Source organism: Osmerus eperlanus, chromosome 19 (genome assembly GCF_963692335.1).
Source record: "Osmerus eperlanus chromosome 19, fOsmEpe2.1, whole genome shotgun sequence".
NCBI classification, from domain to species: Eukaryota; Metazoa; Chordata; class Actinopteri; order Osmeriformes; family Osmeridae; genus Osmerus; species Osmerus eperlanus.
This window is the reverse complement of record NC_085036.1, coordinates 6,404,364-6,418,654: the sequence shown is the minus strand read 5'-3', so window position 1 is coordinate 6,418,654 and position 14,291 is coordinate 6,404,364. Positions and strand designations below refer to the sequence as shown.

General features: G+C 46.4%; 1 protein-coding gene and 1 long non-coding RNA gene across 5 annotated transcripts; one reads left to right on the top strand and one right to left on the bottom strand.

The window, feature by feature from the left end:
* Positions 1 to 1,082: 1,082 nt before the first annotated feature.
* On the top strand, positions 1,083 to 13,990 carry inpp5kb (inositol polyphosphate-5-phosphatase Kb). 4 transcript variants are annotated; one of them, XM_062485882.1, is made up of 14 exons: positions 1,083 to 1,214; positions 2,888 to 2,936; positions 6,397 to 6,501; positions 6,669 to 6,777; positions 7,406 to 7,522; positions 7,766 to 7,941; positions 8,133 to 8,244; positions 8,328 to 8,437; positions 8,583 to 8,609; positions 10,662 to 10,881; positions 11,198 to 11,335; positions 11,944 to 12,027; positions 12,147 to 12,251; positions 12,541 to 13,988. In XM_062485882.1, the coding sequence occupies exons 2-14, from the start codon at positions 2,896 to 2,898 to the stop codon at positions 12,601 to 12,603; spliced, it is 1,407 nt and encodes a 468-aa protein (XP_062341866.1). In that variant the 5' UTR covers positions 1,083 to 1,214; positions 2,888 to 2,895; the 3' UTR covers positions 12,604 to 13,988. The 4 variants fall into 4 exon arrangements, with proteins under 4 accessions (XP_062341866.1, XP_062341867.1, XP_062341864.1 ...); XM_062485883.1 differs by lacking the exon at positions 1,083 to 1,214 and adding an exon at positions 2,416 to 2,595; XM_062485880.1 differs by lacking the exons at positions 1,083 to 1,214; positions 2,888 to 2,936 and adding an exon at positions 5,468 to 5,772 and having other exon boundaries at positions 12,541 to 13,990.
* LOC134039798 (uncharacterized) lies at positions 5,468 to 9,470 on the bottom strand. The gene is made up of 4 exons (XR_009932825.1): positions 8,111 to 9,470; positions 6,372 to 6,489; positions 5,922 to 6,049; positions 5,468 to 5,766 (listed from the first exon to the last, which is right to left on the bottom strand). It is a non-coding gene; the product is annotated as an uncharacterized LOC134039798 (long non-coding RNA).
* Positions 13,991 to 14,291: the final 301 nt, after the last annotated feature.

Below are 14,291 nucleotides of genomic sequence, written 5' to 3'. Positions count from 1 at the left end.
TCCCATGATGCTCTACTCACAGAGCTCCAACCATTTCTCTTCCTGGAAATCCTCTATTCCCCTCCCTCTCTCTATTTCCTTTCTCCGTTCTCTCCTTCCCTTGTTTCACAACCTCTCCCCCTTGCTTGTGTCTCTCTCATCTCCCTCTGCCCCTGTTGCCTCCCCCACTGGGATACAGAGGGTGGGTGAGACAGACATGGGGGGGGTAAATGTTTCCTGAAGAAAATGGACCTCTCCATTTTAAACAGGCAGGTAAATAGACACTAAACATAGATTCGTCTGGACACTGGGTCAGTCTAAATGACAGAGTAAAACACAAGGCTTCTAGTCTGTTCTCTCAGTTCTCTTTACCTGGTTCTGGTATTCAGGTCTATGACTGTATGGTCATAAAGAGTATACATTTGCCACTCCTCCCAGACATCGCTATAGACATCTGTTATCTCAATAGAGTTACTCACACGTTGCTTTTTCTTACAAAGAATGCAGTATATTACAGTATGTGATCTTTTTGAGTGTACCCTCCTCCTCTCAACACCATAGAGGAGCCCTGAAGCTGGAGCTGCCCCACCTAGCTTGGCAGGAACCTGAACAGCTGAACTTATGGACCTCCCTGTCTGGACCTGGACCTGGAACTGGCACTGACAGACCTGGGAGGTTTGGACTGAGCTGGCACTTGGGATTAAAACCATGAAGACATCCAAAGAGATTAAAACAAAGAGGAAAAACATTACAAGATTGATTAATTAATTAGTTGGCTGGATGAAGTTGACGGGGGCAGTATGTTTTGTATTAGGCCTAACTCACGTGGTGAAACTGATTGCACATGTACACCGTAGGCTACCCTACGCATTCCATAATGTAAAGAAAGTAGGCCTATTAGCTAGCATACAAAGAAAGCATTGAAGCGAACGGTTGCCTAATACACGTCACGGTCATATTCAATAAATAGCGGTAAACAGACTTGTCCATTCATGGTCATGATAGTGCGTTTTTACTCGGTTCTTACCGATTGGGGATAATGCGCTGATCCTTGGGTACGGGCGCTTTAAGTCTAGAGCAGGTCCTAGGATTGGCAGAAAGGTTCTGAAGAACGCCTGTAGCGCTTGAACAGGGTAAACCCAACCAAACACAGGCTCCCCCTTGATTCAGCCGAGTTATCTACGCGCAAGGAGTGTGCCTATTTTACCGGACGCCGCGGGATTTTCATACAGCAGGTTAGCTACACCTAACCCAGATATAGGCTGGATAGTTAATATGCACGTTCTGTAATTTAGGCTTCTGCTTTTAGAGATGTTTTGATTTGTTTTCGGTCGGCTGTTTGGGTGCAATTGGAGCGTAACAAATTATGCTGTTCCCAGACTGCATTTAGAGTGGCATTGACTGTGCTTAGAGTAGTTTAGGGAGTTTTAGGTACAGTTCGTTCCAACCTTAAGAACTGTCCAGTATAGTCCAAAACATGTCACTTTTGGGGTACTTTTTGATAGATACTAGACCGGCAACAGTTATATGTTTCCTTGATCTTCCTTGATCTGGGTTTCATCATAGAGAAAGAGCTGTCAAATCAGGTAGGCCTGTGTTTCCACTTAAACATGTTAATTGAAAGTATCTCTCTCACACACACACATAGACACACACTGACACAGAGGCACACACACACACAAACACAGGCACTCACAGGAACACAGTCACACACACACACACACACCAACAGGCTCAAGCACACCTGTTGTGTCAATAGATGACCAGCACAGCTGGTGTGCTATGTGTTTGTGTGGTTGTGTAAGATAAAGACAGCGCTTGAGAGAGTGAGCAGAAGAGAGACAGAAAGACGAACACACAGCCTTTCCGTAAACATCTTACAGTGACTGTGACGGGTGAACACTAGGTGAAGTACAGAGAATAACTAAGACTACAGCATCTGGGCTAACACTTTATTTCGATGGTCCATCTGTTGACACACTTTAACACACTGTTTGACACACAGTAAGTTCAATGCTTGGTTAATTACCTGTTGAAAACAAGCTTTGAAAGTCAGCAGACACTTTCAGTCTAATCTGTAGATCAACGCTTGAAATGCACCTCATAGTCTACAGACAGTTGCATAACTACACATCAGTTGAAACAGTTTTGTTGAATGTAAACGGATACATTGTTGACATGCTACTGAGTAGTTACTGATAACCTATAGTGTGTCAACAGACGGACCATCCAAATAAAGTGTTACCGCATCTGGTCCCTCCGTTGATTGATAGGCCCCATCGACAGAAAACCTTTTGTTCAAGCCACAGCTTCTAACATTCCGATAAATACGGTTATTCAACATGGCAACCTTCCACTAAGTCTAAGCCTACTGAGCTGTCCGTACTGTTGGTCATAGAGACGTTTGTGTCACGGGTTTGTTGTTTGTGGAGCCGTGGCCTCCTGGAGACCTTGTTGTCGGACGCCTCAGAGACACCTTGCTCACCTTTTCATGTGGTGTTTCTGGATTTAGTTTAGCCGTTGTCACGGTAACCTTGCGCTGAACACATCGGCTCGCTCGTAATGCCCCCTTCTTCCGATTCGATGACAGACATGAGTGGGGCTGCCACGAGAGAGGTGTTCTACAGGATTAGGCTTGATTATGGAGCAATTTCACTAATGGTTTTTATGTGTCCTGTGTGTGTGTTCTTTTTGTTTAATGTGTTATTGCTGGTGTATTGATAATGTAATGGTTTGTGTATGTGTGTGTGTGCACGTGCTTTGTTTAATGTGTTATTGCTGGTGTATTGATAATGTAATGGTTTGTGTATGTGTGTGTGTGTGTGCACGTGCTTTGTTTAATGTGTTATTGCTGGTGTATTGATAATGTAATGGTTTGTGTATGTGTGTGTGTGTGTTTCGTTCGCAGGCGAGAAGATGAGTGTGAGACACAGAGGAGGTGACAAGGACAAATTCAGGTACAGGTGGGCCATATGAAATCTGAGGAGGAAGCAAACCAAGTCAACACGGTTACAATTGTGTTGTGGTACCCCTATACTCATTTAGAGAGACAGAAAACACAGGAAAGAGAGAGAGAGAAAGAGAAAGAGAGAGTGCATGGATGAGAGAGAGAGAGTATAAGAGAAAGTGTGTGAATGAGAGAGAGAGAAATAGAGACTGGGCTAGGGGTGATCAAACTGCTGTTGCCCAAGTCCTAATTATTCAGCTACAGCCGCATAATTCTCCCAGAGTTCCGACCTTGTTTACCCCCTGATACCCCCCCCACTCCACCACTCTACTGCTCCACTCTTCATCCCACCCTCTCTGCCGCCCACCCCTCCCCTCCGTGTCCTGTGATGCAGGAGGGCTTCTTAAGAGTCTGCATGTGACAGTATTGCACAGCAAGTAGACGGGGGCACTGTGACACACATGATTAGCTTTTATTTTTATTTTATTTAAGTTGGCACTTTATCTAGCTGATTCTCTCTCTCTCTCTCTCTTTCACTTTCCCTTTCTCTCTGTCTCTCTCTCTGTGTCTCATAGACACACACAAATATCACTATGCCTCCTGATCAACACCTGATTGGTCAGTTGGCATCCTGGTTGCAACTTTTAGTTGTCAACCAGTGTCCCAACCCTCCCTTATCCTTCTTAAAGGCTGATGTCATTTTCCCAATATCAAGCAGATGTATTGTCCTAACTTAGCTTTGCTGAGCAAGTCCTCGATGTGTAAAGGGATCTTCAGTGAACCAGAAACCTGGGAACATTCCAGAAGGGGTGGATTCTGATCACATGGTGTCGTGTCTGCTGTATCCAGGTGGTCTTGTGTCTCAACACAGACAAGCTTGTTCCTGTGCCTCCAGGCTCCAGTTAAAGGCTGGGTCCTTGCTTGAACCAAGCCAGAGACTGCTCAGCGATCCGGTGTGCGGAGGGTGTCGTCTCTAGGGGAGGGTTGGACAGGTTTGGTGTTGGTGATGTCAACTTGTTGTCAGTCACACACCAAGGAGCAGGGGCGCAGCCGTGTTACCATGGCTGCCATCCGCTTGTTGTTGTTTTGTCAGCCCTTTCGCCCCTCTCTCTATTGCTAATATTGACATTTGGATCTAGGCAATGCACACTGAATAATGTTTTTTTTTAAATATATACAATAAGACTCAACCACAAATGTTTTATGTTTTTTTTTCTGGGAAATGTTAGAAGGGATTAGAAGGATGTGGGGTTGACTCTCAGAAGGAGACTAGTGAGTAGTGACGTGTTGTGGAGCAGAGACACGACTGTTTATCTCTTTGTTTCCTTTGAGAACATATTAAAATATCTTACCTCCAAGTACTCTCATACTGCAGGACTAATACGGTTCGTTTCGTGAGACTACATTTTATTCACATCTATCCCTCCCTAACAACGGTCTGCAAAAAGGATTACAAATGCGTTTCCAAATCGTGGTATTTGACCAATGATCAGGATTAAGTTGGTTGGATAATTGGAATTATAAAATGAAGTTTTATTTCCAAAGCAGTGAGACTTTATCCCAACAGGGCATGTGTCGGACCTTGCAGAACCTGAGGAATGTGTCACCGCCCTGGTTCTGAATATGTGACCTTTCACCCACATAGACAGCGCAATGGACCCCTCCAAAAACGATAATACCCTAGTTAGTCGTTGTGCCCCCCTTCTCCAAGGTTTGTTCTATCGTGGGGATGGTGCCGTTCTCTGTATTGTTCAGAGGAGTAAGCTAGCCAGGAGAATGTGGTTGTAAACCTCTTAGGGGCGTGACGCCACTTTCGTGTTGCCCAAGTCCTCTAACAATACCCTCTGTGATGGCGGATCAGTGTCTTTCACATCTCCTTTTATACACCACGCACACACGTCCACACACACACACACACACACTTACGTTCACGTGTTCCACCCCTGCTTCAGATTATAGTTCTAATCTGTCTCTCGTCTACGTCCCCCCAAAACTCGGTGCCAGCCAGTCATTCTGTCACTGCCTGGTCACTCAGGGTCCAGAACGCACTCAGGGCGGCCGGCACTCACCCACAGACCTCTGGGACTTGTAGTTGTTTTACATACGTGCCAACTTTGACCATTCCGGAAGGATCTATTTTGAGCGCTTCAGAAGATTCCCGACTTTGTCTGAAGGTCTTGTTTTGCATTTTACTTCCAAACAAAGGATCTCCAACAATAATTGTGGGAGCAAAGAAGTAAAACTGTTTTTACAAGAGAACAACTTGACTTGAAGCATTTTAGGAGGATACAAGAGAAACAGAATCTGGCTGCTACTCTCTACAGATACTCTGACATCCAGCCAGCCAGGTAACACACAGGATACCTCTGAAGACACCAAAGGTGGGTCTCTTCCCTCTTACAGAGTTGTAGAGTGTCGACATTCTATGCTGACAGTCCTTCTGATGAAAGACATTGGGAGACTACAACTGTACATACAACCTGCCTAGCCTGATCTGAGACAGAGAGAGAGAGAGAGAGAGAGAGAGAGAGAGAGAGAGAGAGAGAGAGAACAGAGACCTCGACAGTCCTTCTGAGGAGAGTTACAAATCCAACCATGGCCGAGGCGGTAAAGATGGCGCCGGATGCGTTGTCGTCGTTGGACGGCCTCCGCGCGCGTTCTGACAGCACGTCCAGCACGGCGTCCCAGGGGTCAAAGGGCAAGCTGCTCCTGCGCCAGCGTCTGTCCCAGCTGCTCACGTGCGTGGAGGACCTGAGCTCCGACGACGAGGCCAACGAGGAAGTGTCTCGCACCCTGGACGAGGCCTTCCAGCTATGTGGACGCTTCACCCCCAAGGACGCCTTCAGGTTGACACACGGACACACACACACACACACACACACACACACACGCATATACTTTGAGCTGTGTGGAAGATTTTGCCCCAAGACACCACCTTCAGGTTTATGCACACACACACACACATACAGATTCTGCTCAGTTCTCCTTACTTAACTGGTTGTGGGACCTGTCTGAGGTACTTTCCTAACTGTCTCTGTGTTTCCCCTTCCTTCCTTCCTTCCTTCCTTCCTTCCTTCCTCTCTGGTCCTGTGCCACCTTGGTCTGCAGTACAGAAGGAATGTTCTGAAAGTGTTACCAGGAAGAAAAATGAGTTTAGAACTTGGTGAAAGTGAGAAAGAGATCTGTTTGTGTTTGTGCTGTATCATGGATGTGACAGAGATGAGGTTAACAGTATCTGACACGAGACTAAATTGCCTTCCTGAACAAGGTCTTCCTATCTCTCTGTCTTGACCCTCCAGAGGAACCCAACCACAAGCTGTTGATGCTTTGTGTCCAAGGCAAATTTCCTGTGGGATTGTAAAGTCTATCTCATCTCTTATCTTTCAGTCGAAACCGATTTCTATTTAGTATTTGAAGCAATTGGATGTTTTGTATTTTTTTTCACCCTTGTCTTTGCTCCATTCTGACAGGTTGCACATGGTCACGTGGAATGTGGCGACAGCAGAACCCCCGCGTGACGTCATTTCCCTTCTGCAGCTGGATGTCCAGCCCCCCACAGACGTCTATGTGATTGGGTGAGAAGAGAGCGAGAAGCTTTACTTTGATCTCACTGGAGAAGAAGAGAGACTCTTGTACTGCTTATCTGTGAGAGATAAGGAAAGTACGAATTGACGTTGAGTCCTTGAAACGGATTTATTTGTCTAATGTGCTATTGTGCGTTTGTGTGTGTGTACTGTGCCAGTCTGCAGGAGGTGAATGCCGCCCCCCTGCGGTTCCTCTCTGACCTGCTAGTGGAAGACTCCTGGAGTCACATGCTGATGGGCACACTGGCACCTCGCGGCTATGTCAAGGTGTGTGTGTGTGTGTGTGTGTGGGGTGGGGTTTGGTGAGGTTGCAGGGCAGGAGTTGTGAGGAGGGGAGAGGTGAGAGCAGGGGGGAGGGGGGAGGGGAAGAGCAGGGGAGAATGCAGAGCTGATGTGGGTCCAAGTGGAAGTAAAGGGGGCAGTAGAGAGGCAGAGGCCCCCTCTCCCAGCCGCCCCCCCTGGGAGAGGGGGAGACGGGGAGAGTGGGAGTGTAGTGTGTATAGTGTATAGTGTGTGTGAGTGGGTGCGTAGCGTGTGACCGAGGGTGTGTGTTGTCCCAGCCAGCGCAAAACAATAGCAGTTCTGAGAGGGGCTCATTAGGGTCCTGTGAGAGTGCTTTGTGAGGCTGAAGAGTTTATGTAACCCCGCTCAGATCTCCTCTGCTCTTCTCCCCCTTCACCTCTCCTCACCCTGCTCCTGATGCCGTCACTTTCCAATCCACGCTCCTCCACAATCCCTTTCTCTCTCTTTCTTTCTTTCCTTTCTTTCTTTCCTATTTCTTGCTTCCTTATTGCAATTAGTTGCTAACTACCTCTGCCTGTCTCTCCATTCTTCATACTCTTTCTTCCTTTCTTTTATAAAGTGAATCACTCTGTGTTCCTCTCCGTCTCTCCAGGTGTCGTCAGTGAGGATGCAGGGCCTGCTGCTCCTGGTCTTCACCAAGCAGATGCACCTGCCCTTCATCAGGGACATCCAGACCACCTACACCCGCACGGGGATCTTCGGTTACTGGGTACATCTCTCCAACTCTCCCTGACACAGGCTACCAATAGCTAGAACTAGAATCGCTAGAATACAGTTGAGAGACAAAAAGTGAACTTTGATTGTTCCCTTCGTGTCTGTTTTCTCTCTCTCTCTCTCTCTCTCTCCCTCTCTCTCTCTCTCTCTCTCTCTCTCTTTCTCTCTCTCTCTCTCTCTCTGTTTCTGTCTATCTCTCTCTGTATCTCTCTCTCCTCTTCCTCTCCTCCTCTCTCAGGGGAATAAAGGAGGCGTGTCTGTGCGCTTCTCCTTCTACGGTCACATGCTGTGTTTCCTCAACTGCCACCTGGCGGCGCACATGAACTACGCTCTGCAGCGCGTGGACGAGTTCGAGTACATCCTGGACACGCAGGACTTTGACTTCTACAACGCCCCCAACATTCGAGATCACAAGTCAGTTATCACACACACCCACACGTGTAGACACACGTACTGCGTATTCACGCTACACACGAAACATATTCTTAAACAAACACACACATATGCACAGCTAAAAGCACACTCCCAAACAAACCCACACACACATGCAGAGACAGATACACACACACACACACACACTAACCTGCCAGCTACCTCTGTGACAGGGTGGTCTTCTGGTTCGGTGATCTGAACTTCCGCATTGAGGACCATGGTATGCACTTCCTCCGTTCATCCATCAACAGCGAACGCTATAACCTGCTGTGGGCGAAGGACCAGGTAACACACACACACAGACGCACACACACACACAAACCTGCTGAGACACAAACACTGACTATGCTGTCCTTGTGTGGTTGTAGTTACTGATGATGAGGAAGAAGGAGCCGTTTCTACAGGAGTTTGAGGAAGGGCCTCTCAGGTTCAAACCCACCTATAAGTTTGACCGCAACTCCAACACCTACGACAGCAGGTAACACACTGCCCCCCCCCTACACACACACACACACACACAAACACACGTTTTCCTCTTCAGCATTGGGTGTTCCTAGTCAACTGCACTCCTACAGGCACACGAAAAGTTCATGAGTGCTTTTTCCTCCTCTCCACTCTCCCAGCTCTCCGAAGACCTTGTTGGGCTTTACGTAAGAAAGTGATGTGTCTTCTGTTTCTGTGGCATGCCCTCTCTCCCACACACACGTCTTGTCCTCCCTCTACCATCCTCTTCATCTTCCCTCCCCTCTGAGAGAAAAACGAGAGAGGACAAGGAGACAGAGTAGGACGTGGATAGGAAACTGGACGGAAACCTTTGGAGATTCACATGGATTTTTTCGGTCTCCATGTTTTTATTTAGCTACATTGAACTCGAAACCGTAATTGATATCACTTGTCTTGAACATAGTCAGCAAATGGCCACAGGAAGGAGGTAGTGGGGCTATCAAACCATGATGACTCATGACCTTAGACTTCCTTAGCGCTCTGAGACAGAAGCTTAACACAACGCGACATCAAACCACCTTGAAGGCCCACCTTAAGTTCCTACCCACCCTAACCCTGGCACCATGTGTGTGTCTCTCCCAGAAAGAGCTCTCTGGCGCTGCCCCTAACCATGTACAGACCCCGGCCCCTACAGAGGTGCAGCACCACACTCCTCCTCCTCCTCACCTCGCTCACCTGGGGGCTGCTCAGTGTGTTGCTGGGGTGCTGGTACAGGGAGCTGGACCCCGCAAGGTGGGTCCGTAGTATGGAGGGGCAGCCGAATTCAGATGAGATCAACTATGCTAAGCTAACCTAGCTACGTCTGCACAGTTCCCACGAGGCTAACACAGCAGAGCTAAGGGCAGAAGAGCTAAGCTAAGCTAACTGAAGCTAAGCTATATGGTAAGTTATTGCGAGGCAAGACAGCTGTGACTCAGTAACCAGACTGGGTAGGCGACACTGAGATTGTGAATAGGAGAATTTGACAACTTTCGCTGAAGAAACACAGACATTCAGATGAGTGTAGCCCCCAACCTACCCCACCCCCCCAAGCCCCACCCCTTCCACCACCCCCACCACTCCTCACCCGCTAACTGTGCACTGCATACCCGCCCTGCACCCTATCTAGCCATCCCATCATGCACTGATAACATTGTGTGTGTCATTATGAAGATGTGCATGTTAGTATGTCGCTCCTAAATGCTTGTTCTGTGAAAAGAGTACAGTAGTAACAGTGACTAGTCACCTGACCCCTCCTCGGTGTGTCTTACAGCGCACGCCTCCCTCTAGCCATCCCCTCTTTGTGTCTTATCAGTCATCTCTCTAACAGCTGAGGATGTGTTTAGGTGTATCTGTGTGTGTGCATGCTGGGGAACAGAGCTTGTGTATGCATGAGGAAGCAGATTAAGTAAATCTGAATAAATTACAATGGGTTTGCATAGCAGCGTTGGATTGCAGTATGACAATTAAAGATACTTTTCAGGGACAGCGCGACAGGGATTAAGGGAGAGCATAACAGACAGAGATAAACAGGAAGTAGGACAGACAAAAATTGATATAAACAAGGCAACATCAAAAGAGAAATTAAGAGATAGGAGATTCTGAAAAAGTAAGAGTAAGAAAACTGGTTAGAGAGAGAGAGAGAGAGAGTGAGAACAAAGGAGACTCGTATTATGTGGTCCTTAGAGAGAGAGTTGGAAAAATCAAACAGAGCTTATGCTGGGTACACACTAAAATATATATCGGGGCGGCTCCGACGTTCTTCCGAGCAAGATCGGTCACTCCTAACACACCTCACACCAAGGGAAAATCTGATAAAATAATCTTTAGATAATCGGGACATTACCTAGGATTGTCGGGACATTATCTAGGATTGTCAGAATGGGGAAATCGGACCAAAATCAGCCTGATTATCTTGTGGTGTGTACCCAGCATTAGCAAGCAGTCTAAGCCAGTGCTCTTCAACCCTAGTCCTCAGGGCCCACTGTCCTGCATGTTTATGTGTTTCCCTGCTCCAACACACCTGATTTAAATGAATGATTGTTATCAAGCACTGCAACTTGATAATGACCATTCATTTGAATCAGGTGTGTTGGAGCAGGGAAACACCTGAAACATGCTGGACAGTGGACCCTGAGGACCAGGGTTGAAGAGCACTGGTAAGCCACATGACCTTTGTTGTGTGACATCAATCTATGTCACTCTCCCTGATTGGCCAGTGGGAAGAAAAGGAAGCCGGCATGGACGGACCGCATACTGTGGCGCATTAAGCCCAAAACCCCGCCCCCAGAGGAAGAGGATGATGAGAAGGCGTCAACGTCCACCGCTGACAGCCACGAGGACGAGTGTCCAATCAGAGTTCTCCAGGACATCTACACCTGCGACATGAGCTACGGAGTCAGCGACCACAAACCTGTCCTGGGAGTCTTTAGTCTGGAGGTGAGAGTACAAACACAGTGACACAGCAAGATCTCAGACAGCTAGTAGCTGTTTGTTAAGGGGAGCACATCCCAGTTGTAATGTATATTCCTACTGTAAATCTTATCTGAGCGTGGTTTATAACCTATCCTGTCAGTGTGGCACATCCTGGTAGGATTGTCTGTGTCATACAAGAATAATATTATATTATTGTCTATAGTGAGTATACTGAGAACAGTAGGACTATGCAGCCACCATCTTTGGTTTGTTTATCCATGCCTACCACCCATACCCCCCCCCCCCACACACACACACACACACACACACACGCCCCCAGCTGAGAAAGCACTACGACACGCCCCTTGTGCGGCTCAGCCCAGAAGGCCAGTGGAGCGCCGACCAGGACGCCGCCCTGTCCTACACCATCCTGGAGGACTTCATGTCCTCCACCTGGGACTGGATAGGCCTGTACAAGGTAAGGAGGGATTGAGGGAGAGAGAGAGAGGGAGGGATGGAGGTGTGTATCAGATTAGCTGTCTGTAAGGCTGAGAGGGATGGAGGGATAGATAGAGGTATGTGCCAGATTAGCATTCTTTAAGGCAGAGAGGGAAGGAGGATGATGGAGGTATGTGCCAGATTAGCTCTCTTTAAGGTAGAGAGGGATGGAGGATGATGGAGGTATGTGCCAGATTAGCTCTCTTTAAGGTAGAGAGGGATGGAGGGAGAGAGAAATGATGTGCCATGGACAGGCAGAGAGGAGAGGGAGAGAGGAAGGAGAGGATAGGGGCCAGATAGGCTGTAACGGACAGACTCCCAAGACAATGGGTACTGGATCCAAGTGCGGGTTTATTGGGGCGTAGTTGGACAAGCAGGGGTCATACACAGCTATCAGAGCCAGAGAGGAAATCCAAAAGGGTAGTCAGGTCACAGGCGTAGGTCAAACAGGGACGGACTGGGCAATGAGGGCAAGGCTTGGTCAGGTTCCACAGGTGTAGAGGGTGGAGAGCAGGATTCACTGGACTGGGGCAAAGAGCAAAGGAAGAATGCAAACCAAAAAAGTTGTGTGTGTGTATTACCATGCAGATTGGCTTTAAGAGTGTGTTGGACTATGTCACATTCGTCTGGGTCAAAGGTGACGATCTTCCAGAAATACTTGAGACCCTACAGGTAGGATTCTTACCATGTAAATGTCCCGTCAAAATACTGTACTTCATTGTTTTCATGTTGTATTAATGTCTGTGTGTTTAATATACAAATAAATGATATATATTATGTGTGTCCCGCAGGTGTCTCTGAATAAGGATGCGATTCCTCTCCTCCGTGGCGAGTATGTGCTAGGCTACTACAGTACAAACATGCAGTGCATCGTTGGACTCAGCGCAAACTTCCAGGTCTGTCTGAGTGCTTGGATGTGTGTTACCAAAGCAGATGGGTGATGCTGTACACTGAGATTGAGGGCTTGTATGACTTCTAATCATGACCTACAATATGGGTACAACACAAGGGAAAAGATTGTGTCATTGGGCCAAACCACCACAGCCCAACTTGTGTGGTAATAGGTTGTCTATAGTTTAAACTATTTAGTAATTCCCTTTCTTCAGTATAAATGTGTCTGAAATAGGTTAAATCCACTTACTACTGGTCAACTGCAGGTCTCAGAACTGTCTCTCTCTGTTCCAGATTCTGGAGTCGAAACGAGCTGCCTTGGAGGGCCTGGTCAGTGAAAACGGATTGAACAAATAATCCTAATCCACGTTTGGAAGACAACAAGGTGTCTTGGTACTGTAATTGTAAACCCTGTCCAAGGAGACTCCATCATACAGACACTGAAGCCATTCTTACGGCCAGGAAGTCTATGCTGTGTTAGTATTCTGTCATTGTTCTCTCTTTTCCGCACAAATCAACATGACGTGTACTACCCTCCTCTCTCTCTCTCTCTCTCTCTCTCTCTCTCTCTCTCTCTCTCTCTCTCTCTCTCGCTCTCTCTTTGTGTCTTCCTTGCTCAACCACAGATGCTGACATAATCAATCCTAAAATCATCTACTCTATGTAGAATATACAGACTCTATATGTGCATCCTCTGTTGTTTGGTTTCACATAAGCGCACATGATCATTACTGAAGAGATAGCTACTTCCTGCCCAGGTCCTTCAGCTGGGATCCCTCCTTTTGGTCTCTCTCTCAGTTTAGGAGAGACCAGCAGTGGCAGCGGATACCTGAGAAAATGGATTGTCACAGCAAGTTGGGACTGAGGATTTCATCCCAAGATCAGTTGTGAATAGTGAGCTTAAGAAATGTGGCTTGGTTGATGTTTCAAAGGTGGGGTACAGAGACCTGGGTTTAAAGTTTACAGTGGTGTATGTGCGTGTGCATGTTTGTGCATGTGTGAGACAGAATCAAGAGTGGGTGAGGTTGTAGCAATCAAATCACAATTTTGAACAAGTATATCAAATCACAAATTTGAACAGATATGTTACTTTTATTATCCAATGTACTATATGAGAATAAGAACAGAATAAAAGAATAAGGACAGAACAGAATCACAACAAAGTATATTTTAGGTACTTCTGTCCTTGTAAGTAAATCTATGTTTTAGATTTTATGTTCCACTGATTTTTATGTTTTAACAGAATGCCATTTCTTCTGATGTTTGTATATTTAGATAATTAAGTTAATGAGATAAACAAAACCATCCAAACTCTTCTTTCACATTTCAGGATTTATGGCATTTGTGTATGTGTGTATGTGTGTATGATTATTGTCAAAATTGGACTGATATCGCCGGCCGACACAGATTGATATTTGTAAAGTGAACTAAACTAAATGTTTCAGTTAGCAGTGTTAGTGCAATCAACATGTCATAGTTATGTAGTTATGTCTACTACTATGTATATGTAATCCATAAAGGCTGGACCAACATCCTTTCACTTTATTCATGGTTTATTGGAATTTATCAAAATTCCATCTTTTCAGAGTCTGGCAGAGAAAAATCCCAACTGAATTTTAGGTTATTGATGACAATCTGAATTCAACCTGACGATATACCTATTTTGTGTTTTTTTTTGTAGGCTATTTCAATAATGTAACCGGTCCCTTCAAGGGTTCCGTATAAATCTGATGTGCCCCAGTAAAAAACAAAGGTTAAGAGTTTTAGCTTTTTTTTTATTCGTCATTGCATTCATTTAGATTGATAATCCCGGAGAATAAACGCAATAGTATCCCAATCAACACTTGAAAATCAAAGCAGTTTAACCAAAACACAAACTGATGCGTGCCCGCAGAATTTCATGTCCGCGCGCTCTTCTGTGGTTGCTATTATAGCCACTGCAGCGCACACACATAAGTCCAGGTGTCGGCACGCAGAATTGAGGCAGACTAAGAAAACATTACGAAACTAAAGACAGTTTAAAAATAATAGGCCAACAGATCATA

Bases quoted from the DNA above. Each gene is read 5' to 3' on its own strand.
- inpp5kb (XM_062485880.1), top strand. From the start codon at position 5,522: ATGGCCGAGGCGGTAAAGATGGCGCCGGATGCGTTGTCGTCGTTGGAC. The intron at 6,778-7,405 runs GTGTGTGTGTGT...CCGTCTCTCCAG, and splicing joins CACCTCGCGGCTATGTCAAG to GTGTCGTCAGTGAGGATGCA. The intron at 11,336-11,943 runs GTAAGGAGGGAT...ATTACCATGCAG, and splicing joins ACTGGATAGGCCTGTACAAG to ATTGGCTTTAAGAGTGTGTT.